This window comes from Oreochromis niloticus, linkage group LG8, assembly GCF_001858045.2.
Source record: "Oreochromis niloticus isolate F11D_XX linkage group LG8, O_niloticus_UMD_NMBU, whole genome shotgun sequence".
Classification (NCBI taxonomy): domain Eukaryota; kingdom Metazoa; phylum Chordata; class Actinopteri; order Cichliformes; family Cichlidae; genus Oreochromis; species Oreochromis niloticus.
Genome location: NC_031973.2, coordinates 5,289,265 through 5,313,398, shown reverse-complemented (window position 1 = coordinate 5,313,398; position 24,134 = coordinate 5,289,265). Strand labels below are relative to the sequence as shown.

The 24,134-nt window shown below is 38.4% G+C and overlaps 2 protein-coding genes across 6 annotated transcripts in view; one reads left to right on the top strand and one right to left on the bottom strand.

The window, feature by feature from the left end:
* Nucleotides 1–340: 340 nt before the first annotated feature.
* Nucleotides 341–20,575, bottom strand: ttll6 (tubulin tyrosine ligase-like family, member 6). 3 transcript variants are annotated; one of them, XM_013273418.3, is made up of 18 exons: nucleotides 18,617–18,739; nucleotides 18,259–18,530; nucleotides 18,063–18,170; nucleotides 15,202–15,351; nucleotides 12,847–12,887; nucleotides 11,925–12,043; nucleotides 10,631–10,761; nucleotides 10,097–10,253; nucleotides 9,868–10,011; nucleotides 9,512–9,597; nucleotides 9,197–9,422; nucleotides 7,678–7,856; nucleotides 7,389–7,577; nucleotides 3,506–3,665; nucleotides 2,928–3,227; nucleotides 2,773–2,829; nucleotides 1,839–1,977; nucleotides 341–1,194 (listed from the first exon to the last, which is right to left on the bottom strand). In XM_013273418.3, the coding sequence occupies exons 6-18, from the start codon at nucleotides 12,003–12,005 to the stop codon at nucleotides 980–982; spliced, it is 2,064 nt and encodes a 687-aa protein (XP_013128872.1). In that variant the 5' UTR covers nucleotides 12,006–12,043; nucleotides 12,847–12,887; nucleotides 15,202–15,351; nucleotides 18,063–18,170; nucleotides 18,259–18,530; nucleotides 18,617–18,739; the 3' UTR covers nucleotides 341–979. The 3 variants fall into 3 exon arrangements, with proteins under 3 accessions (XP_013128872.1, XP_013128870.1, XP_013128869.1); XM_013273416.3 differs by lacking the exons at nucleotides 18,063–18,170; nucleotides 18,259–18,530; nucleotides 18,617–18,739 and adding an exon at nucleotides 20,356–20,575 and having other exon boundaries at nucleotides 10,646–10,761; nucleotides 12,847–12,884; XM_013273415.3 differs by lacking the exons at nucleotides 18,063–18,170; nucleotides 18,259–18,530; nucleotides 18,617–18,739 and adding an exon at nucleotides 20,356–20,573 and having other exon boundaries at nucleotides 12,847–12,884.
* The window catches only part of calcoco2 (calcium binding and coiled-coil domain 2), a 14,202-nt gene continuing 8,850 nt past the window's right edge, over nucleotides 18,783–24,134 (top strand). The window contains exons 1-3 of one of the 3 annotated variants that reach the window (XM_005453749.4): nucleotides 18,783–18,887; nucleotides 23,270–23,453; nucleotides 23,538–23,640. In XM_005453749.4, the coding sequence (XP_005453806.1) occupies nucleotides 23,283–23,453; nucleotides 23,538–23,640 (274 nt within the window). In that variant the 5' untranslated portion in view covers nucleotides 18,783–18,887; nucleotides 23,270–23,282. Of the gene's footprint in view, nucleotides 18,888–22,635; nucleotides 22,792–23,269; nucleotides 23,454–23,537; nucleotides 23,641–24,134 lie in introns of those variants that run through there. The other 2 variants (XM_005453751.4, XM_005453750.4) reach the window with 2 other exon arrangements.

The following is a 24,134-nucleotide window of genomic DNA, read 5'->3' as shown; positions in this document are numbered from 1 at the left end:
ATATTTATATTTATCAATAATGAAAACACTTCCTCACATTTTAAAATAATATCGGATATTTTCTCAGCGTATTTGATCTTTTTCTCTTTTTTTAGTTTATTGGTGCCTTGCTGTCAGCCAGCTACAAAGAAACCGGATCCAGAGAAGCTGTAAAACTTTATGGCCTCTTATCTGAAAACCGTCAAGACGAAAGGAGGCAATCACCATCAAAAAAAAACTTTAAAACTATTTAGAAAATAATGTGTTAAAGTGTAATCACAGAAAGAATATTTATTAATTTTAAAAAGTCTTATCTTATTTTTTGCAGAAAGTGACAATAAAGACGATTAAACTAAATCACTTGGGGAAAAAAAAGACATTTTATTGATCATCAGCGCAAATAAAGTTATTTTCAATACTTGACTGCACAAACATGAGAGCAGCTGGCTTTTATCCTTAATGTCCCCCAGTGTGAAGCTTTTCAAACTAAATTTAATATTAAATAATGAACCTTTAATAGTTTCAGTTTAGCTGAGCCAGTTTATGTTCATATAAATCAGTGAGTTTATTAGAACCACATTTTTTTTCTTCCAGAGTAAAAGATTTCAATATCATGTTAACCCAGCGTGCTTTTATTTTGGCACTCTGTTTAAAATAATTCATCCTCAGAGCAAAATATTAAACATCTATCTCAGATTTATGCATCAGGTTAGATTTAATGGATAAATCTGAGCACACAGAGTCAGTATTTAAAAAAAAAAGCTGTAATGCTGTTTGGGCTTTGCTGGAGCTCATTCAGTGGCAGGCAGCTGGTTTGCAGGTATAAAAGCTATATACAAACATCAATGTCCATCAAAGGCACCGTGTATTTCTGAATTTTCTCTCTTCAAGGCTTTTTATATAAAAAAAATTATTTTCTCTGTGGAGCAGCTTCAGTGTGAGGTGAGAGCAGCAGGTCTGGACTCGAAGGGGCTTCGTGAGGTCGGCGGTCCCGCTGCCCTCAGTGCCCTTTACCGTGCTGGGTCGCTCTGTGAGGGAAGCCAGGCCTCCGGAGCAGCGGGACGCACGTGGAGATGACGAGCAGGCTGCGCAGGGCGTCGGGGTCGTGGGACACGTCGTTGGTGCATCGAGGGCCTCCTTTGGAGATGTAGTTTATGGTCGGGATGCCGGGACGGGACCGGGCGTCGGTGTAGAAGCTGCTCAGAGAGCCGCTGACTGAAAACAGAAGAAAGAAGAAGAAGTCTGAGACACACACACACACACACACACACACACACAAAAAAAAACCCCCACTCTGAATAGTTAACATATTAAAAAAAAAATCTCTGTATAGATGCTATTACCATTTCCACAAGAGCCCACTGTGTTTTCTGATGTTTTAATTATGTGTGTGGAAATTATTGCAAATGAAATAACACCAACAGATTTTCCTAAAATAATAGCACAGCCTGATTATTTATTCATAAAAATGTTAAAAAAAACAAAATGGGACACAGTAAATAAATGTTTTAATATTTTCATGGTAATTTTAATGGTAGATGGTAATTTTATGTAGATTTAAACACTTCTCCCGTGTATTTTAATTTTTTATGCATTTTTGGTGATTAAAAAAAAATGTATTTCTACATTTTCTTCAAGTGATATTCATGTTTCAGAAAACAGAAAACAGCAGGAGGGGAAAAGACATTAAATTCAGTTTTATTTATATATCTCCAGTGTTACAGTCGTACCAAAGACTCCTTACACTCAGTAAACAGGAAGCAGGATACTGAGAGAAAAGCCTGCAGGAGCTGGCTGTTAGGCTGAAAATGAGCCAGCATTACCTCTCTGTGGCTGACCTGAGATCTCAGTATGTTTACCTGGCCAGGACGCCTGCTGGGGGCTGACGATCCGGCGTATTTCTCCTGCTCTGCCGTGGCTCTTGGACTCGCCGTTCGGGCAGCTGCGGTGTACAGTGGGCCAGAGCAAACGCTGCTGAGTCATGACGGACCCGAGCTGCTGCAAACACAGCGATAAAACGATGCCGTTTAGATTCTGTGCCATAATGATCATTCAGTGCAGCGAATTATCAGTGAGGGTTATGAACTGTTAACCCACTTCATTCATTCTCCTCTGATGACTATTTTGGGCTGTTTATATATTCAAACCACTGCCGAACTGCTGATGCTGATGCTGATGCTGATATGTTTGGATTTCTTCACTTTCAGAGGTAAAAACCATCAAATTTACAAACAACCTGAGCTTTGCATGCCGGGGAAAACGTGTCTTTGACTCATAATCCAGAGCAAAGCCTGAATAAAACTATGTACAAGCAGACATGCAGAGAATAATGGATTAAATCAACTTGTTGCTCAAAAGAACATTAATTATCATGGATTTTAATCAATTATTAATTATTTTAAGAGTAAAAATAAAACATTTTCACTGGTTCAGGCTGCTCATAAATGATAATTTGCTGTTTTTTTTTAATCATATATAATAATAAACTAAAAGTGTTCTTTTTAATATTTTTATACACTGACAAATAAATTAATCTTTAAAATAAAAACTGAAAATAAGCAGTGAAAATAACTGCTGTTGCAGTCCTGGTGAGGAATAAGAAGGTACAAAACAATCATAGAAAATGTTCTTTTTCCTTTAATTCTCTATTAAGACTGAGGAGGAAAGGCTGACCACCTATTAAAGTTCAAAGTTAAAGAGGCAGGGCAGCTGACATGATTAATTTCTTAAGTTAATGAGCACTGATTTAAAATAAAGAAAGAAGAGCAGTGGATTAATTTGGCTGGAGAGTACCTGCACAGGTATGTCCTGCTCTTTAGTCCTTTGAGAAAAATGCGTCAGTGAATCCAACTGAAATAAAAAAAGGAGGATGGCAACTGTCAGTTAATAATACTCACAATAAATGAGAAATATGGTTTATTTTGCATGAACTGGTGGTCAGGTCTTACCTTCCTGTGCTGCCTCTGATGATTTCTCTGCTGCTGGGAGCAGCAGTCGTTTGCTCCCCCTCCCTCTCTGTGGCCCTGCAGCAGCTGCTGGATCTGGCTCACCACCCCGAGCTCCTGCACTAGTTTCTTCCTCTGGTACGGCACGCTGAGCTGCTCGTGGTCGCCTATTAATACCACTTTTTTCTCCTCCTCCCTCTCCTCCACCACCTTCTCCTCCTCCTCCTCCTTATCCAGATGCTCCTGCTCCTCTTCTTGGACCTCTGCAGACTCCGGAGCTGCTGATGGGCCGGACACAGGAGGCTAGGGGGGGAAAAAGAACATTTATATCAAGTAGTTTTTATTGCTTCAGTGTATATACAGGTATTTAAAATATATGAGAATATCGTTGGTTTGCTGCACTGAAAATAAAATCTGTTTATTTAAAACTGAATAAAATGATCAGGAATATTATTTAGATAATCTAAACTGTACTCTGACAGAAAGACCCGGCAGAGTCAAAGCCATTCATCACGGACTGAAGCTGTGTGTCTCCCTCTTGTGGTTACATGTGGGTACTGCATCTTCAAACACAGCCTCACCAATGCTGGGTTGCAGTTAGAAATGGGGGTCGGCGCTGATGGGGCCCTTCGTGGTTTGACTCCTTCCCCTGCAGTCTCCCCCTGCGAGTCTCTCCTCCGGCCTGTCCTGTGGTAGAGCTCCTTCTGCTCCTGCTTCAGACGCAGCTCCTGCAGCTGCTGCCTAAAAGAATAAAAGCACACATTTCAACACCACTTTGACAGTAATTTAAAGTATTTAAACAAATTAAATCACCTTTTTAGCTTTATTATGGTACCATTGTTTTACATGTTTTTTTTTAAAACAGAGGACAAATATTGAGTGTAGAAGAAGAAACTCGGATCCCTTCACGAGTCCATTAATCTTATTTTGAATAAATAAATAAAAACTTAAATTAACTCCAGTGATCACTTCTGTAGAATCACAGGTTAAATCTGATAAATCTCATCCACATTTTCTTTTAACTGAATTATTATTAGTTTGTTTTTCTTTTTCTTTTTTTTTTAAATGCAGAGAACATCTTATTTTGGTTTCCCGTCTTGTATTTTATTTTGAAACTGATTTTTCAGTGTTCACATTTTCCTACTTTCTCCATGATGCACTCTGTTGTCTCTACATTTTAGTTTCCTCATCTTCCATTTCTATTTTATTAAGTAAATAAATAAAAAGACAGGATGTTTGTTTTAGACTTTTAGATTAGTTTTTAGGTGGAATCAGCAATTAGAGTTTTGCTTTTTAGATATACATTCATCGTGCATTTGGTTCCTTTTTATCATGAAATGCAGGAAACAGGAACTTAATTAACACAATCACAGGGGAGGAATAAAAATCCAACACAAAGCACAGGAGACAAAGGATGACTACCAAAATAAAACAGCAAATAACAAAAGAAGGTGAAAGACTCACACAGAGACATAGGGGAGGCTGGAATAGTAACCCAAAATACAAAGAAAGCTGAAGTTGTATCTATCGCAGAGAGATAAACATGGGACTGAGTGTATTAACGATAAACAGAAACCAGAAAACTGCACTAAAAACCTCCACAGACCATGGCATTGCTGTACAAGAACAACTAAACTGTCATGAAGACAAGTGAAGACTGTTTTAGAAAATATCTGAGAAGTCTGCATGAAAGCAAGCATACAGCAGAGCAGATTTAAGCATGTAGGTGGAAACAGGCGGTCGTGGAGATTTCTTCGTCGTGTTCGATCACAGCAGAGAGCAGGATCGAACACAACGACAAACACTTGCCGTTTGAGAAATCATAGTTGTCCAGAATCTCTACTATTTGATCAAACTGCTATCTAAACTGTTGGCTAATCATAGTTAGAAGCAGGAAACGATGTGACACCCAGTTTTTCATGGCAGACACACAGGCCTTTTAATTTAATAATGTGAGAATTACAGGCACATGCAGCGGAGTGTCATCAGCGTCTTAAAGGGAAATTTATTCCATGACTGCACATAATTTGGTGGCAGGATTACGCACTATTAAATTCTGTTTTATTAGGACAGGTTTAAATCCTTCAATTTGTTCAATTATTCCGTAATGTTTGCACATATTAAATCACCCTGAGGCATGTCTGCATGTACAGCTGAGTGTGATCACACTACTGGCAAAGAAGTGACTGGCTACGTATCATTTTCAGGAGCGACGGGAGCAACAAATCAAAACTGAGATGGCCTCAACTTTTTTCAGTTTATTAAAATTAAGCACAGAATTTTTTTTTTTCTTTCATGGATTCATCTGTGCGGGAGGTAAGAGACAGACCCAAATGCTCCTAAGTCAGAGATGTGACCTAAGGAAGGAAGTGCTGAGGACAAAAATACAGAATACACACTAATGTAGAGCAGCGGCGAGGGATTCACAAGGGAGTCGCCAGGGGGAACACATGGGATAAGGCGGACATGGCAAAGAACTGAGTAACACTGAGGACTTACAGACAAACACAGATGAGGTAATTAAGGAGAGAGGAAACAGCTGGGGTAAACAAGACACAGGTGAACAAACTCTAACTAATGCGACAAAGGGAAGCAAAACTACACATAATGCACGTAAGACAAGGGACTAGAAAAATAAAACAGGAAACCTAAAACTGAGACAAACACACAAAAAGATAAAAACAAAGACAACTGACTTCACAAAGCAGACACAAAAGGAGAAAAAACACAGAAGAGACTGAGGGAACAAGAAGGGAACTTATACACCTAAAGCAATCTATAACTAAACAAAAAACACAAGTAATACACTAGGGAACCAAAACAACATTAATAGAAACTAGGACCCAGTTGCATTAATGGTCTCAGAAACAGCTTTGAGCACTTTGTCAATCACTGTGAACATAAGATTACTTTCTCTAGCTGTCTTTCAATTTTGGTGTCATGACAACCTGTTTCTCATTATTCACACTGAACTCTGAAAAACTGGGTTTAAATACTTTGACGCAAGCTACAAAAATATATGAAGCTACATTCTTAAAAGGTTATATTTATGTATATGCAGCCACATTTTTCTTAAAAAGGTCACCAGAGAACCACTTAGGGGCACATTTTAGTCTCATGTTATAAGATTTTCATTTGATTATTTAAAAATTCTTTAAATTAACTTCATCATAGTGAATGAATTGCTATGCATTTTTTTAGGCAACGTTCCAATTAAAATATTTAAAATGTCTATTCCTTTTTCCTTCATTGGAAAAAAAAAACAAAATCACAATTTATCTTTAATTTAGATTTCAGTAAGTAAGCACACTGCGTATTTGAATACTTGTCCAGTGTTTTGTTACCAATCAGCAACCCGATTTGCAAAAATATTAAATTTTTGTATTTAATGCAAGGGTTTGTTTGTTTTTTTTTTTTAATCAGTCAAGCAATTTGTGAAATTACTTCTTGAAACTTAAATACAAAAAAAAAAAAAGATTAATTCCCAGAGCTCATAAAATCTACCAGCAAACAATTCAAAATCACAAAATATTAAGCTTATTATGATTTGGATCTTCACATTACAAAAACCTGATCCAGACTCTTTTTGCATTTTTGATGTAAATTATTAATAAAAATGCATCAGTTGTAAGGAGGAAATATCTTGCTATAATGATTGTAGCCTATGCATCTACGTCTGTATGTAACCTAGTATCTACTGAGCGAGCCAGTCTGAACAAAACATCGTCACACATGGAGCGATTAAAAAGATTTATGATAAATCACAATTATTTACATGTTTCTATTTATTATGTTCATCTTATCATCCCCTGCGAATGTGATGTGATGTTCCCTGATTGCATTTGTTTCACAGTCACCTAAAACATACGTTGCCCATTAGCAATTTAAAGGTCACCAAAATTCGTGTCCACTACAGAATTTGGTTCAACTCACTGTTAAATACTGAATTAAGTATCTGAAAAAGCGCTGCAGGGCTGTTTAAAAATGACCAAAACAGGAGGAATAGTTTATGAATAAACAGCTTTAATTACAGTTTCTTGTTAATCAGATAACTTTTTCTACCACTTGTCACAAGATGAGAAATTATTACCTCACACAGGTTAAGCTAGAAATTTAAGCTTTTTGCGATCTCTGTTGTCTTTTTATGATTAATATTATATATTCTTCTCACTGTACTATCCCTTTAAATAACAGCAGAGATGTTAATTTAGTTCTCCTGTATAAATGTTAGAAGTGCTGCTGTATGAGTAAAAATTATTATTATTACCCAAGTGTCTGTATTTATGTTAAACTGGGCAGAATAATTCAATTCTCCCTGCACTGGAGTGCTCCCTCTGCTTTCTTTTCTATTTTACTTATTTCTTTGTGTCTGTGTGGATGGCTTCAGAAACCGTCTGTGCGTAACTCGCAGCACCTGCTCTTTGCTGAACTGTACTGAGTGTATTGACAGCGTGCTGCAGGTACCTGGCACACTCCTCTCTGGCCTTCGATGCCGCCGTCTCGTGGAAGAGCGAGCTGCTGTGTTTAAAGTACTTGTCGTATTTCTCCCCTCCCTCTCTGGGATAAATCCTCTTGAAGCCTCCCAGGTGTTTGGCCTCGTACCTCTCCATCTGCTTCACCGTGGCTGCCTGGCACTGACGCAGCTCTTCTGACCTGCCCATAAAATACACACACATGGAAACACTAACCTTCACTACAGATGTGTGGTGTGTGTGACCTTGGGAAAACTTCACACCATTTCTCTTCACCGTACCTGACCTCTCTGGAGCGGTGCTGCTCCAGCCTTTCCTTCACCTTGCGTCTCTCCTCTTTAGTAATCTTACGACGATCACAGGCGCTCAGGTTGATGAGAACCAGAGTGTCGTACAGCAAAGCATCCTTCACCTCGCGGTCCAGCTGGGAGTCAGTGGTAAAACTTGGGGAGTGATTCACCTGGACATAAATATATTCAGAAACATACACATTTTCATACATATATATATGCTTAGGTCTAAACAAATATGGTTGAATTCAAGCTAACTTAATCGATTTGCCATTTAAAGTTTACCCAACTTTTTTGTTAATTTAAGATCCATAAAGGGCACAATGCATATGTCGACATCACACCCAGTTGTTGTTCCAAAAATACAAACATACACCTTCTTGTTTTTTTAATTACAGAATTTGACTGTTATCATTTGTTTGGGATCAGATGTGTTTGTCTCATTTATACGTGTCCCGGCATTCATCTGGCTCTTATCTTGGTAAAGAACTACCTTCAGAAGACCAAAGGGAACGTTATTGACTGGCCTGGAAAAAAGCCTTGAATCACACTGAAAATCTGTGAAGTGAACTAAAGACCAAGGTCCGTCCCCAGAAGACAAACAAATCTCAAGAAGCTTGGAGAGTGACCATTGAAGAACGGGCTGGGATTGTTTAGGAGTTGGATGTGAAACTACAACAAACAAATGCGAGCTGCTATCCAGCAAAAAGGACACACAGCCGACTATTAGCATTAAGGTTTAATACTGCAAAGTATTGCAGTGTACAGAGTGTACAGCGGCCTTGAGTGTTTTGAAAGGCGCTTTTAAATAAAATGTATTATTATTATTATTAAAGTAAAACTATGTAAGCATCCAAAATGAAATTAGGATGTTTATAAAAGCTTTTTTACAACTGTTCTTCCTTCACAACTTCCTTGTGCTGTTTAACATTGGGAAATAATTAAAAGAAAAATATATTTTTATTGGGGACTAATAATTCGGTCCCTATCTGTAGATGACAGAAAATAAGGAAAAGCATATTTGAGCTCCACTTGAAATTGTCATAAAAAATCTTTGCGAGAGAATTGGTCATAACTATGTCATAATCTTAATTAAATTAATAGGTAATAAAAATAAATAAAGGCCATTTAGTCAAAAGACCAACTTTTTAAAAAAATATGAGTAGTAAAAAACCCAAAAGCATCCCAATAGACTACTTGAGAGACTGTCCTGATTTGTGGATTAAAACATGTCCATGAATCAGGTTACCAAAGACCCAAAGACAACAAATTAATGTTATATTTAGTACAACACATGCAGAATATTTCCATTAGGCTGATATTTTAGTTAATGGAATAAAGCTTCAGTAAAGACCTGCAGATAGCTGACAGAGAATATAGACCATAATGTTTTTCTAACCTTTCAGTCAAGAATCATACAGCAGGCTTTCCAGAACACGAGAAAGTGAGGCTGAATGACTAATAATCACATTTATGGTTGTTTTACAGTATTGTGTAACTGGTCTGTCACCTCCAGCACCCAGGGTTTGAGCCGGTGATCCAACAGCACGTCGAAGCCCAGTATCTCAAAGCATGCGCTGCCGGTGGTGTGGTTGGGGAAACACGTTTGGTAGTTATGCTTGAGTATGGGATGGGCCGAGATCAGAGTCTTTATGATCACGTCCTCGATGTCGCTCCACATCTTCTCTGTGCTGTAGTTCATGGACTCCAGGAGCTTGTTCAGGGCGGACAGCTTTCTGAACGGAACAACAATAAACATGCAGTCTTTAAAGAGCGTTAGCGATGTACCACATCATGCACCATCTTCAGTGTGAGCAGTATTCACCGTTTGCTCCCAGAATCCTCGTCACGGACAAAGTTCTCACTGTGCTTGTTGATGGAATAGTTGGTGAGATGCATACACACGTCATCCTAACGTTAGAGAGACTAGTTACAATTTATTCAAGTAATTAAACTCACAGGAACAGGTATACAACAATGAATAAAATCAAAATAAAATAAAATATGATACAAAATATAAAAAAAATACAAAACAAAACAAAAATTCCTATCACTAACTTGGGGCTTTTATTCTGAAAATCCTCCATAGATTTACTTCCACAGATGCATGCAGAGACCTAAATAAGTGTGTCTCTATTAGTCAGCCCTGGCACCAGTCAGTCCGTCTTTAACAGTTCTTACCACATTGCTGAGCGTTGGTTCGCTGTACTTTGTGGTGCAGAAGCGAGCCAGCCCCTCCTTGAACATGAAAATGCTGAACGGGTCACATGACGTCACCAGCACGTAGACACGCAGGTCAAACTTGTACCCATCAATGATGAAAGGCTGAAGAGGTCATAAAAAACAGAAAAAGCATCATACACTGTGAGTTTTGTTCCAGGTGTTGCATGTGTTGCACCTGTTTGCTCACCCTGGAGATGTAAACCTGGCAGATCATATGTTCTCCAGGTTTGATGTCTTTACTGGATTTGGTGATGAAGATGCCTTTGCCTTGACAACCCGTGTCAGGCTTACAGATATACGTCTTGTGTTTTTTGGCCCTGGTGTAAGCATGAAAGTCGCTGTAACTGCAGTGAGATGAACACAGATGAGTGAACCTATTATCTTTTTAATGCCTAAATATTAACAACATTGTTTTAGGTGAAAAAACCTCACAGATCTAATGTCACGCACTGGATGAGAAAGAATTATACTAATACTGAAGGATACATAAGAGGTGTTTGAAAAGGTTTGGGGATCCCTTTTAAAATATGTGGAAGATTTAGAGCCAGAATAATAATAAAAAAAACAAAAACTCCTTTTTCTGTTTGTTTTGTTGAATTTGTGCACTAGAGGGTTGTTTTGGTTTTTTTTGTCTTTCTTATTTTTATTTTGTAGTTGTTTTCAAAAATGTGGTAAATAGATTTTTTGGGGGGGAAAAACAGAGTGGAAAGTGCAGACTGACTCTGCAGGAAGGCACCATGTTCTGGGGAAGATGTTGTAGTCTTTGGGAAAGAGCTTCAGCATGCGGTTCATGTTTCTGGCCAGAGAATCCTTGCGGCAGATCTCGTTCATCCCCGGGAAATGGTTTATTTTCTGCAAAGACAGGTTTACACGGCATTACAGGACAGTCACCAACAATATATATTTAACAATCAGTCACCAATTTAAAATCACAAACACTGATCATGGAGTGTTCTGCTTGGAATTTCAGGTCCTGGCATTTATGTTGTTGTTGCTTTCAGACATATTGCTCAGAAATATCAAGAGGAACATGGCAAAGAGCTCACATCTGTGATCTAGACTTCAAATTCCCCCGATCCCAACTGAGCACCAGCAGAACACACCTAAAAGTGTAGCAGATGCAGTAGATGTAGCTCCAGAGCCTGAAAAGTGAACCCTGTGCAGAAGTGCGTTAAACCTGCATTATTTCTAACAGCCAGCAGGGAGTGATGACTCTCACTGCAAACAGACCTCAACCTGAACAGAAATCTATGAGAAGACAGTCCTTGGCTTCATCGCTCTGTGACCTCAGTTAACCATTTTGGGATGGGTTTAAACAAGTGAAAGCTTTCCCAAAAGGAGACAAAACCCAACCACAAAGAAAAACATCTAGAAAATCAAACATGCAGAGTGACCTGCTGCGGTGACCCCCTGTGAATAGAGGAACAACCCAAAGTAGCTTTCCATTCCAATCATAAAGGAAGAAAACGTTAATTATAACTTAACAATCCCAAGTGTGTGAGCTCGTAGGTGTCCATGGCTTTTTGTAACATCTGGTTTAAAAACACCACGCTGTTGATGGTAAAAACACTCAGCTCAAGACTTCACTAAATAGTGGGTGATATCACATCATTTAAACAAGTCTGATACACAGAGATCCCACCCCACAACTGCTACCAACGTCCCAGTGCTAGGCACCAGTGGACAACTCCAGTGGTGTAATATCCATGCTGCAACAGGCCAGAAGTGTTTTGACAACACAAGAGAAACCCAAATAATATTATCGAATAATAATAATAGCATTGAATTACCCAATATGATGGCAAATTGAAGCATGGACTGAAAAAGGACATGTGCATCATCATTTCATTGGTAAAGATATTTAGAAAAATGTCATAGTTTGAAGAAACAGATGAATTTTCCGCTTCACAAATACAATCACACATTTAATTAATAGATAATCATATGAAGCATCAATAATCTTTTCTGATGATGGCAGTGATCGAGGTGTTAGGTCAGTTAGGTCCATTGATTACCTGGTAACGCTTCATGTCCTTAACACGGTCTAGAGACACAGAGCAGTCGGTCCAGAACAGCGTCCAATCTTCACCGTCCATCGCCTCTCTGAGGCCGTATCTACGAGCAGCTCGCCGCACTGTGACGAATCAAACATTTAGCATCTTAACAGCGCTCCACGTGTTTCCCACAGGCAAACAGAGGCCCCTCTCTGCTTGTACAGTGTTTTAAAGTGTATTGTAAAAAAAGCTGTTTTTTTAAATAAAATACATAGAGTGAGACAAACTTTATAAAATTACCGTTATTATTTAGATGTTTTTTTATTCCTGGCAGTTTTAAAAGTAGGATTGGATTATTGGTGATATTTTACTGTGCAGTTATTAGATGCTTTATCCGTTACTGAACCTTTTTGTTTTGTATTGTGTGAATTTGATGTGTTTTACAAAGTCTGTTAAGTAACCATGTGATTACTTCACATTTGGGATTTTATATATTTATTTTATATTGAGCCTTGTGTGACCCCTCAGTTAATCAACCTCCTGAAACCTTTCAGCCATGATTGTTCTGATTGGCTGCCCCTCGTAAATAGCAGATTTGAAGTTTCCCTGCTCACGCTGAGAGGAGGAATATAAAATATGAAACTGAGTGTTTAGAGCTGTCTGAAACTCTAAACACTAAACACTCATTGATGAAATCAGGGTGAAGTTTTGGTGCATTGTGACTTCATTATTTGAAATTTTGCCCTCGCTCAATATGATCATGTATCTCTATAACACAGTATATATGATGAAAATAAGGATTTACAGCAGAGATCCAAATGGAAAAAGCCTTGTCCACATGCTTTTATCTATTTGACATCTGTAGTATTTGTATTCAGCCTTGTCTAGCTATAAACAACTTGAAATTGGACATTTATGATTTAGTAATGTCTAGCAGACATACCACTTTCATATTTGCAGTTGGTGAGGCTGATCCACAGTCATCTGAAAGACAAGAGAGACAGAAAGAGGGACAGACATCTGCTTTGCTGCACAGTTCCTCGTTTTGCTCTCCCGAACGATGAGGATACGTGACAAAAAGAGACCTTAAGAGCCTCCAATACGTGTTATAGAATCTTAACTGACAGGGTGCTTGGCGGTTAATATACCTGCAAAGGGAGATAACAGCAAAAGTACAACCCCAGTTCTGAAGTAGTTGGGATGCTGTGTAAAATGTAAATAAAAACAGAGTGCAATGATTTGCAAGTCTCATAAATCCATATTTTATTCACAATAGAACACTGAAAGCATATCAAATGTGTTATATCTATTCCAAACACTCTCAACGGAAATAAATGACAAACAGTTCAGTAAATGGAAAAAATTATTATTGTGCTATACTTGGCAAGGGAAAAACCCAGAATAAGATTTCAAACTCTTATACTGGCAAAGAGCAAGGGAGAGCTTACATTACTGTGATTAAAAGATTATTATACTCTGGCACAATTAGGGCTTTGCTGTTGCAACTCAAATTACAAAGTAAGATGGAAGGAAGTCTAAGAGCACATTTCTGGGGATATTCTAATTCAAACACAGCTGGGTTATTAAAAAAAGGGATCCAGAATTTAATGGACATAGGTAGCATATGGATTAATCCCATTCATGGATGATACGGTGAACTGTGTTCACAGACAGTATTTTCTGGAAGTGTCCCTGAGCCTGTGTAGCCTGTGTATTTCAATGACAAAACCATGCCTGTTTTTAAGGCAGTGCTGCCTGAGGGCCCAAAGATCACACAGGCATCGAATGTTGATGTTGACCGTAACAATATTCTGATATCTGTATCACAATTTATAGACACGCTTTTTTGAGGTGAGCCTCTCTCTACACCCCAATCATGTTACCACCTGTTTCTATTTAAGCTAATTAGTTGTTAAATGTTTCTTTTTAGCATCACATACTTATATTGAGTTCATGTGAGATTCTTCTAAATTACTGCACACTCAAAACTGTAAGGATCCTAGGTTTTTAGGTGATGTGTTTTATGTTTTTTTGGTTTATTTTTGGATTTTTTCTTGTTCCATGACATGTTGTCTTTTGAGTTTAGTGTTGCTTTCTTTGTGCTTCCAAGTTTTGTTATTTATATTTTCGGTCCTTAGTTTCACTCTTGTGTCGCCCGTTCCTTGTCTTGTATCTGTGAGAAGTCAGTCTTTGTCTCTGTATTTGTTTAACTTTGGTCTGTGTCCACTTTCATGTCAAGGTCATAGTGTGTATCTGTTTATCTTCTTTGTTTAGTTTGTAATACTGGGTTATCCTCATCTGTGATCTCTCTCTGTGGTTTGTCTCTGTGGTTGTCTGTTCTCTCTGTTAGTTGTTTCAGATTAGTCTTGTGTCCTCTTTCAGTCATGTCTCTGCGTTCTGTTACTCTGTTCCTGTGTCAAGTTTGTGCGTCTTGTCTGGGCCTCTGTCTCCGAGTTTGTTATGGTTCATGTCTTATTTTGATAGTCCCTTTTCTCATGTGTCTCTCATCAGTTAGATTCTGTTCAGCCGTGTTCCACAGGTGTTTCCTCTCTGCCCTGATTCCTTCCTGTGCATATATTGTCCATATAATTAATTCCTGTTTAGTCTGAGTTTTGGTGTTTTTGTATTAAAAGCTGTTTTGAGTGCAGTCCTGCCTCTGAGTCTGCACCCTGTCTACACATTAACACATGACAAAAATAAGGAAATTAACATTTAAGTTTAGTTACCAAGTTGACACTTCTTAATTATTACTATTCTCATCTTAAAAACTCATAGGTTCACTATCAACCCATCTAAGGTTGGAAGTGCGATTTGAATAACAGACACACTCTTTTGAAAGAATTTTGTCTGGTTGGAGGAGCCAAAGCAGCCACTTTTACAGAATAGTGAGTTACACCCACTTAACAAAACTTTGAAAAGAATTAACCCAACATTTCAAAGGTATCAATGCAAAGTTTCTCTCTTCTGTTTAATTATAGTCAAAAAATTCATTAAATATTTGCATTCTGGAAAGATTACTCATTTGAGAATATATTTCAGCTTTTTGTTGCCCCCTACCAGCTTTTTTGAGACATGTTGCTGCCATCAAATTCAAAAAACGCTAATATTTTTCTTAAAAATGGCACGTTTTCTCAGTTCAAACACTTGATGTTGAACTGACACTATGTTCTTTTGTGAATAAAATACAGCTTTATGATCTGTGTAGAACATTGCATTTTGCTCGTATTCACATTTTATAGTGTTCAAACTTTTTCAGAATTGTCATCGCACAAATGGATGAGCTCTAGCTGTAAAGTACCTCTTCTTGCTTTTCCTTCTCTGCTTGTTGACGGGCTGCGGCATGCATTTGCAAGCTTCAGGTTGGCTTTCGCTCTCCTCTCCCTCTCCCCGCTGCTCACATTTATATGTGTCGGTGTTTCTTTCTGGGCTGTCCAGAGGTAGAACCATCCTGAATGAGAAACATATGCTCAGCTGACCTGCAAGGCATGCCACAAACCTCATGAAATTGTGACACAAACAGACAAATGATCCATTTTCCAACACTCATATCTCTCATTCTGAATGGTATGTGCCAAACAGCCACACAATGAAATTCAATCAAATAGAACAAACTACATGCTGTAAGTGCACGCGTGGAATCATGTTTCCGTTTCCATCTCTCTCATCAGGTGAGTGCTCTGGCTGTCAGCGTGCTGTCACAGGCCGGCATTCAAGGATTATTGTGGCAGTACGGATACAGAGAGTGGGTAATACTACAGCCACAGTGAGGGGAAATGATCCTAATACCAAGCAGAAGTGCTAAAGTGTGACACTTTTTTACTTTTACTGCTTTTTATAACGTATATTAAAAAGACACATCGTAAGTGGTGTCAGGAAGTAATACATGGACACAAGTGAAAATATCTCAGTCTATTCATTCTTCAGATGTTGTCTTTTATCCCTTCCCCATTTTCCCTGTTGAAGTGACAAACTTATCTTTTTATATTATACAGTTTATCTCCTCAACAACATCCTGCCTTCGACTGGGAGTAGAAAGGCAGCACAAAGCACCATTCGCTGTCTCGATCACCCTGACCATCAAGTTTTTTGACAGGAAACTGTCGAGCCTAAAAGCACTTTTACTAAATGACCACACTGAAATGATCAACAATACACTCTTCCAGATAAACATCACTAAAGTTATTTGTAATTTTATATAAGTAGCAGGTATCACTGCAAGTATAAGCAGAGAGACATGGCACTCAGAGAATCCTGAACTGAAATCTATAGGGGAAATATAATAAAAACAGAGAGGCTGAATAGAAACATAACTTTTAGAGGAAAATTATTTACTACTACTACTAATTTAAAGCAATCAGCAAACATTTTGAATGTTTTTATCAGATCTAAAATAACAATAATAAAGATAATAATAATAATAATAATAATTTAGTTTATTCCTGCTGTACATTTAAAAGGGTTTACACCTTTTAAATTACTCAAAGTTTAGATTTAACCAGACAGTCAAATGTCAAATTCAAACATTAAAAAAAAAACTACAATACATAAAGATTCAAAATATAAGACTAAAATCAGATTGTCGTTTTTATGACTTTAATCACGATTTTGAAACAGTCAGGAAGGTTACAAACTGTTGATAACCTGTTATCTCTGACTTGTTTTTTTCAAGAAAGCCAATGAAAGAAAGCCTTACTACGTTGAACTTGGTTCATAGTACACACCTCTTTTGTCTATAATTAGTCCCTAGTATACAATATACAATTCATTTAGCGTAGATAATTCTATCCTATCAGTGTGGCTTTGTGTGAAATATACAAAGACAATGTACTGGTCTTAACTCGGGTTATTTACATGTTCTTCTGTAAACATCTTTCTGCATTCTGACCTGAACTCAGTCACTGTCACAGCAGCGTCTCAGCCGTTCGCCTCTGACTCTTGTCTGGTGTCTTACAGGGTCAAGGTGAGTTCAAGTCAACTCCTGGTAATGATCGTGACAGAATACTGCGGGTTGGTGGTATTAAAGAGGGACACCAAAGGTACACAGTGGGAGGTTACGGTGCCAGGTAACAGCACTCGGATCCAATGATCTGGATAATCCTGACCCTGAACTGTGAGCTTTACACTGGCTCGAAACACCCCACTGACCTCAGCCCGGATACGGTTACAGCCCCGTGAAGGATTTCTCCAAGGCTCTCCTTCAGTGTTCAACAACAGCAGGTACATAAATAGCACCTTTGTGCCCTCAATCCTCAGCAAACAATGGCATGCTCCAGTAAAGTGGGACTTTAACTGGTAATTATCACTATGCAACATCAGTGTCAGACTAAACTTTGACATGGCACACTGGCACTAAAACCATGCAGCACTAAGCACAGTGTTTAGAGGGGATACACTGTATTGTCGAAACCTTGACACTAATGTAATGCAATGTAAATGAGAAAAAGTATATATAGAAAAAAAAACAAACTTCATATGGATTTTTTCACATATACACATGTACCAGGCTGCAAAAACCTTTCTCAGTTGTATCACATTGTTTAAATAAAGTAAATTCAATGCAGTTCAACTAATAAAAATGCAAAATTAAGTCTATATCCTTTGCACAAGCTAATAAATCCAAGAGGGAAGCCCTGGTGAAGTCCAACACCCACAGTAATGAGTCTGATTTATTTAATCCAAACCAAGCTCTTACTGTGGTGGAACAGAGGCTGAATACCTCACGAAAACTACAACCCACAAAGAGGCATGTGGTTGAATGTCTTTTCCTACAAAACTCACATAGATGGGTTGGGCAAACTCCCATGTGCCCTTAGACAGCCCTGAGAGGATATAGGGCTGAACTGCAATCCTGAATCCAAGGATTGTCCAAGGGACACATGATTCTGTCCATCACCCTGACATAGACCTGAGGCCTTGAGAGTGGCAATCTACCACCCCAGTTTGCCTTTCCTGATTATGATTAGACATATCTTGGCACAATCTGCTGAGTTTTTGTCATTTCTAAGGTGAAGTTTGTGGTTCTGTTGAATGACAACTAATGTTTGGGCTTTTTGCACTCAAAACCTGTTGCTTTTGACTGTTTTCAGTTCTATGTCAGTGTATCTGATAAACTGACAGCTCAATAGTGTCTCATCATCCCTTGATAAAGTTTTTACTTACCTACACTGGTGAAGTCATCGATATTAGAGGGTGTTGCTCCCCCTTTGTCCACACCTCTTTGAATCAGGGATCTCAGCTTCAAGTGCTTCTTAAGACACTGCCACACTCCTCAACAAGCAAACAGGTGAGCCACATCTCTGTACCTCTGGTTAAAACCCCCCCAGCAGATTTGTATCATCAGCTCAGATTGACTTACTTAGTTTGACTCAAGCAGTGGATCTGGTGACCAATTAGAAACAGTGGGGACAAAAAATAAAAAACCCAATCCCTCCTGAAAAGATTAAGAGCTCTTAGTGGGGAGCAAGTGGAGAGGTATAATCCCTGACATTTGTTCGGTGAAATAGGAGAAGTGCTTTTCAACACCTCGACTTGTTAAATTTAAATCTGTGCTGAAAAGAGCTGCGGCAGTGTGTGGTGTAAGTGAACAGGCTGGACATCGATCTTCCTGGCCAAGCTGAAACGAAGCACCTTCAGCCGGAGCATGAAGACAGAAGAGAAGATGTAGGCCAAACATTTGGCAAAGAAGAATAAAAAGTAGAAACACGACACTGTACCTTGCTGCTGAACAGGTCTTAATTAGGCATAACAGGCCTGGACAATAATGATGAGGTGAAAGAGTAGCACAAAATCTGGTGAGGCTACAAGCTGGCATTGATCAGATGCCTTGATTAATCAGTCAATCAACATTAATTAATAATCAGCTGACATCTTACACCTTTCCAGACTCACTTATCTATGTCCTGCCTTTGTTATGATGCTTTAAAGATCTACTGCTAAGCTTCAAGCGACTGAACTGACGAGTCGTGACTGCACACGTTGTTCCAGGTATTTAACTGATATGTGTGTGTGGGAGCCTCATGGGAAATTATAGTTTAATGCAGGGGTGTCGAACTGCTTGTTTGTTTGCCACATGCAGCCAATTTTAGTGGATCAATAAAACCAAAGAAATACATATACATACATTCTGGTCCATACATTTACAATACAAAAAGGATAAAGAGTTCTTCCATTTTCAGTCAGCCTGCTGTTATCACAATGAAAAGCTTTAGGGTGATTCCTTATCAGAAGCGTATTATTTCAGTTTGTCAGTAAAGGGGCCTGCAAAACTAGCAATAACCTACACAACATTCAGTAAAAACCAATGCCCATCCACTGGGCTGGATTTGACCTACGTATCAAATGAGAGTAAGAGTCTCTGGAACAATCTGAAAATCAAATCAAAAAAGCCAGTCACTTCTTTCTAAGTTGCATCTTTTATTTCCTAAACAATTTCTGTACATTTTTCATACAGCTGATTGGTCTTCATATGCTGTTTCCCCACAACACTTGCTTTAGTATGCTGCTCCTGTAAAGCACTTTTGTAATGTGGATTTGATAAGCACTATATATATTTTGACCAAGTACACTCCAAACTCTTTATTGTAACTTTGAGTCGTTTCCTGGTCTCTTTGCAGCTATTTATGATCATTTTGCACTTCCTTTTAGGCTGTCTAATCTTGTTGTGGTTTCTTTTTTAGTTATAATGTGGTTTTAGTCATTTGTGTTCATTTTGCAACTTCTTCAGCTTCTTTTTGTTTCTCTTTGCAGCTACAGATATTTTTGTTTTGCCTCATTACACCAAATTTAACTATTTTGATGTCTTTAATTATCTTTTAAATGCTGCACTGCCACTGATAAATGTCACCTAGATTATACTTGTAGCAAAGAAGCGTGGATCAGGCACAGTAAGGTTTAGAAAGTTTTTTTTTTTTTTTTTTTTGAAGGTTTAGCATGATACAAAGGGCGTAAATTACTTTTTTTTTTTTCAAAAGTAAAAGTATTCAAAAGAAAATGCACTGATAGACTTCAAAGAAATTTTCTTTAAGGTACAGTATTGTATGGTTTCAAGTTTATTCTCTAATTTAAGCTACCCACGGTGTTGAGGTGCTAACCTGAAATGTGAAGATAAGCTCACGCAGAAAGGGGGCACAGGCTGACAGAGCTTGTCTTTTCGGAACCATACTCAAGCCATTTTTAAGCGAAACCGTCTCTAAATTTAAATTTCATTGATAGGTTGCGAGTGTTCCTCCCAGTGCAGTAAAAAATAACCCCAAAACAAGTTTATCTGTGCTTTTAAAATCAAGCAAACGTCAAGCAAAGAAAACTGATCGCACAGCTTGGCGCTAGACGTGTTGTTACTATGGCAACAGAACGCCGACCTCTCCCCAGCTCGAGCGCTTTTACACAAACGGCCAACAACTGTAACAGTAAGCTTTAAAAAGCTTTAAAAAAGGGAAACGAAATGTGAATTTACCGATGGATATGGTATCCTCTTGTTATCCGTGAGTAAGAGCAGGCTTCCGTATTGTTAATGTTGCTGACGTGTCGTGCTCTTGGTCTGGGCTGGGAGGACCGAGGAGCCCTAAAACCTACAAATGTAAACATGAATGAAGTTGAGGAGAAGACGAAGACCCTGTTAAGACTTTTAGCCAATCACAAGTCGTGGGTGTGAGAGTTCTCGTCTCTGATTGGTTGTTTGTTTCACCGATGAGGAAAACTGCATCAACAGGTGCACCACTTATCCCATGCGTGAAATACTGTGAATCTTTGTTTTGTTTTTAATTTTTTATTGCAGCATTCAGAGAAAAGATTTCAGTTACAACACATAATAGAAGATTTTCGGTATAATTCTGATCGTTTTTAAGGTATTCAAAGCAAAAAAAAAAAAAAAAAATCTAGTTGGTTTCAAGCTGGCTTTTGAATTCAAGGATCACGTTAAAATCATTTACAGCACAAAAAAGTTGATTTTGCCATTTGCCCATAATTGGATTTCTTGTAGTTCAGCAGATGTGTAAAAAAGGATTTTGAAGGAGGTGTTATTTTGTAAAAGACAGACATTTCAGTGTGGCAAAAGCAAAAAAGAAAACCCACTGAATTCTAAAAAAGAATGACAAGAGGTAGTTAAAAAAATGTTGGGAGTCTTGCAGGTTTTAAAGTCATAACTACAGAACCAGATGTAACAGAAAAAGAGCCTGGCTCCCTCTTGTGTTTCCATCTCTAGTTGTAGGCAAAGTGTCTCTTAAAATTGGACTACATTTCCCAAGATGCAGCCATCATTAGAACGCCTTCACAGATGATCTGAAACAAGAGGTCCAAGCCTTTGTGCATACTGACTATAAGTTATGTGTCTTACTGTTTCGGTAGTTTTGTGTTTCTAATTTTATTGCATTTTGCCCGTAGTTTTTATTCATCTATCAAAATGACTTTATATCGCCTTTATTCTTACACACCGTTTGACTCACTTAGGCAGCTTTATTGTAATTTCTTTAAGGAGTCTTCAGGAATATTTTTCGAGGTGTGTTGAAGGACATTCAAAGCTCTTCTTTGGATGTTGGCTGCCTGTAGCTCTGTTCTCTGTCAAAATGATCACACACTGCTTCAATAATACTGAGGTCCGGGCACCATGAATCATGGAGGCCAGTCCATGAGTGATGGTGTTTCACTCTGTGTTTTTTCTTTCCTTGTATGGTCTTACTGCACTGGCTGTGTGTCTGGGACCACTGACAATAAAAATAAAACTGTTGCCAATCAGACACTTTCCAGATGGTATTATATGGTGAGTCAAAATTTGACCTTGTTTCTCTGCATTCATAATTCCAACAATGATGACAAGATCCCAACACCACCGCCAAACCATGACAGAGCATCCACCGTGTATTACAAATGGTTGTAGACGTTTACAGTTGTGTCCATTAATTTCAAATATGGATTCATCAAACCTGTCAACACTGAATTTCAGTTCAGTTCTGGTTTAATTTGGCAGGCCTCTGCCCTTCCTCCCACTTTCCCTTTATTAGGCACGACTTCTTGACAGCCATCCTTACACTGAGACCATTTCTGATGAGGATTTGGTAAATAGTAGATGAATCAACTAAAAGGCCAGATAGATCTTTTTTTGTGTAGACCTGCTATGTCTGCTTTTACCCTCCACTTTTCCACTTTCCTCAAATTAAGGGACATACAGAAAACCACAATAAGATATGCCCCTTGTCGATGCACAAGTACTATTTTACACCTGTTAAACTTATCTTTGGTATTTTTCATAGCTAAAACTAAAGAAATGTCAAGAAATGATGTGTTTCTGCTATAGTAACAAAGTGCCTAAAGATACAGTTTAAAAGTGGTTCTTTGCTTAGTTTTCTGTTATGTGTAGACACAACATGGGTTCATCACTTCAGCTACATGCTTCTTACAAGCTTGAATGAGTCACAGGTCAGTGTTAAGTGGGTTAACAAACAAAACATTCCTCTAAATGAGGAATGATCAAGTACGAGGACTGGAGTAAAATCGGGGCAGCCTGGAGGAGGTACAAATTATAAAATATGAAGAACTAAAGGGAAGGGTTTAAACAATGTTTAAAATTTATTGTTTAAATAAATATTATTTTTTTTAAGCACTATTCAGGTCCTCAGGACTAGACAAATATAAAATATAAACATTCATATCTGACATCTACAAAGAGCTTTAAACGTTTTTCTGGGTTTCCCCCCAGGCATGAGGTTTTAAAAGATTGTTTTCAGCTCTTACGTGACATACCCGAAAAAAGCCCCTTCTGCGTCACTGTGAGCTTCGTGTAACGTTTACGTGCTGGCAAAACAAATATCCGACGAGCACGTGAAGGCAGCACTCAGCTGGTAGTTCCCTGAGCAGCAGACGTCGGAGCACGGTACTGACAACTGACAGAAAATATGTGAGTTTCATGTGTTTAGCCTAACATCTGACTGCGATTTTAGTATTATTAGATGAGTTTCTGTTGTAGTTTTTATCTTGTATGCGTGCAAGACGTCGGTTAAGTCCAGGGTGCGGTCTTTTAGGCTGTTTTGCTTTCGATTTCTTTCTACTTTTTTTTTTAATGATCTATCCTGAGTTTACGGCCTTCAAAAGTTCATAAAACATATTTAAGGTCATTGGCTGGCTACGGGGATGTCTTAAAAATAGTACTTAAGTCATTTTAGTTGTAGGAAAGTTGATTTTCAGATCGTTTTTGGAGCGTAAACAGTCAAAGAATAGAACAATGGTAAGTGCGCAAAAGCAAATAAGCAACAACATCAGGAGGAGGCCTGTAACACCGGTGCTTTCTGTTCTGACATCGACAGCTTGCTGCACCTGTTCTCATCTGTCAGGGTCCTGAAATGTTTCATCATCGACCTTTATATGTTTTCTGGCAGACTGCATCTCAGCATGGAGAGCGACACTGCTACAGAGGTAGCAGACCACTCGGCGCGCACCTTCTCCCAGGTGGTGTTCATCGACATCCCTCAGTCATACCCACCGTCCACCCACGTCACCTGCAGCTACAACCTCACTGCGGCCTTCCAGCCCAACCCCAGGGACTGGGTGGGCATCTTTAAGGTGGGCTGGATCAATTAAATCCTCAACTTTTTATAAATGTTAAATCAAAGAATGCCCTTCTTAAGCTTTTCTACCCTTTTCCAGGTGGGGTGGACCACAACAAAGGATTATCATACCTTTGTGTGGGTGGAGCCATGTCTGGATGTAGTTGGGGACCAGACAGTGACAAGGCAAGCTTTCTTTAAGGGTAAGAAATGCTTTCACTTCTGTTTCCAGGTGAATGTGTTTGGCTGTGTTTGTAGTGTACACCCTAGTTGTGTCTTAAATGCAAACAGTTTAGGATTAAATCTGTTTTTCCTGAGTTGCTGTGACAATGATCTGCACAGACAGATATGAGTGTATCCAGGTTTCACCCGAGAGTCATATTTTTCTTTTTGTTTTTTGTCCAGTTAAAATGGCAGAAGTTTAGAGTTCAAACAATCCATCACCAGTTTTTCAGCTTTACAATAAAGTATCCACATATTTTATGCCTCAAAGAGGTGAAAGTACCCAATGTTTTGCACACAAGAAAGTCAATATGTTATATAACCAAAATCTAAGCTTTTAGAGAGCCTTATTTTCATAATAATGAAATTTTTCTTGATATTTGATTTGTTAACTTGTCAATCTGAAACCATTTTTAGCCAGTTTTACAAGAACACGTAAAAATAAATCTATCATTCTGGCATCTTTAGGGTTTTT

Excerpts from the sequence above, each read along its gene's own strand:
- ttll6 (XM_013273415.3), bottom strand. The coding sequence starts at position 20,486 with ATGTTTACATTTGTAGGTTTTAGGGCTCCTCGGTCCTCCCAGCCCAGA. Across the intron at positions 10,762-11,924 it reads AGGACATGAAGCGTTACCAG|AAAATAAACCATTTCCCGGG; the intron begins GTAATCAATGGA and ends CTGTCTTTGCAG. Across the intron at positions 3,228-3,505 it reads CTAACTGCAACCCAGCATTG|CCTCCTGTGTCCGGCCCATC; the intron begins GTGAGGCTGTGT and ends TTCCCCCCCTAG.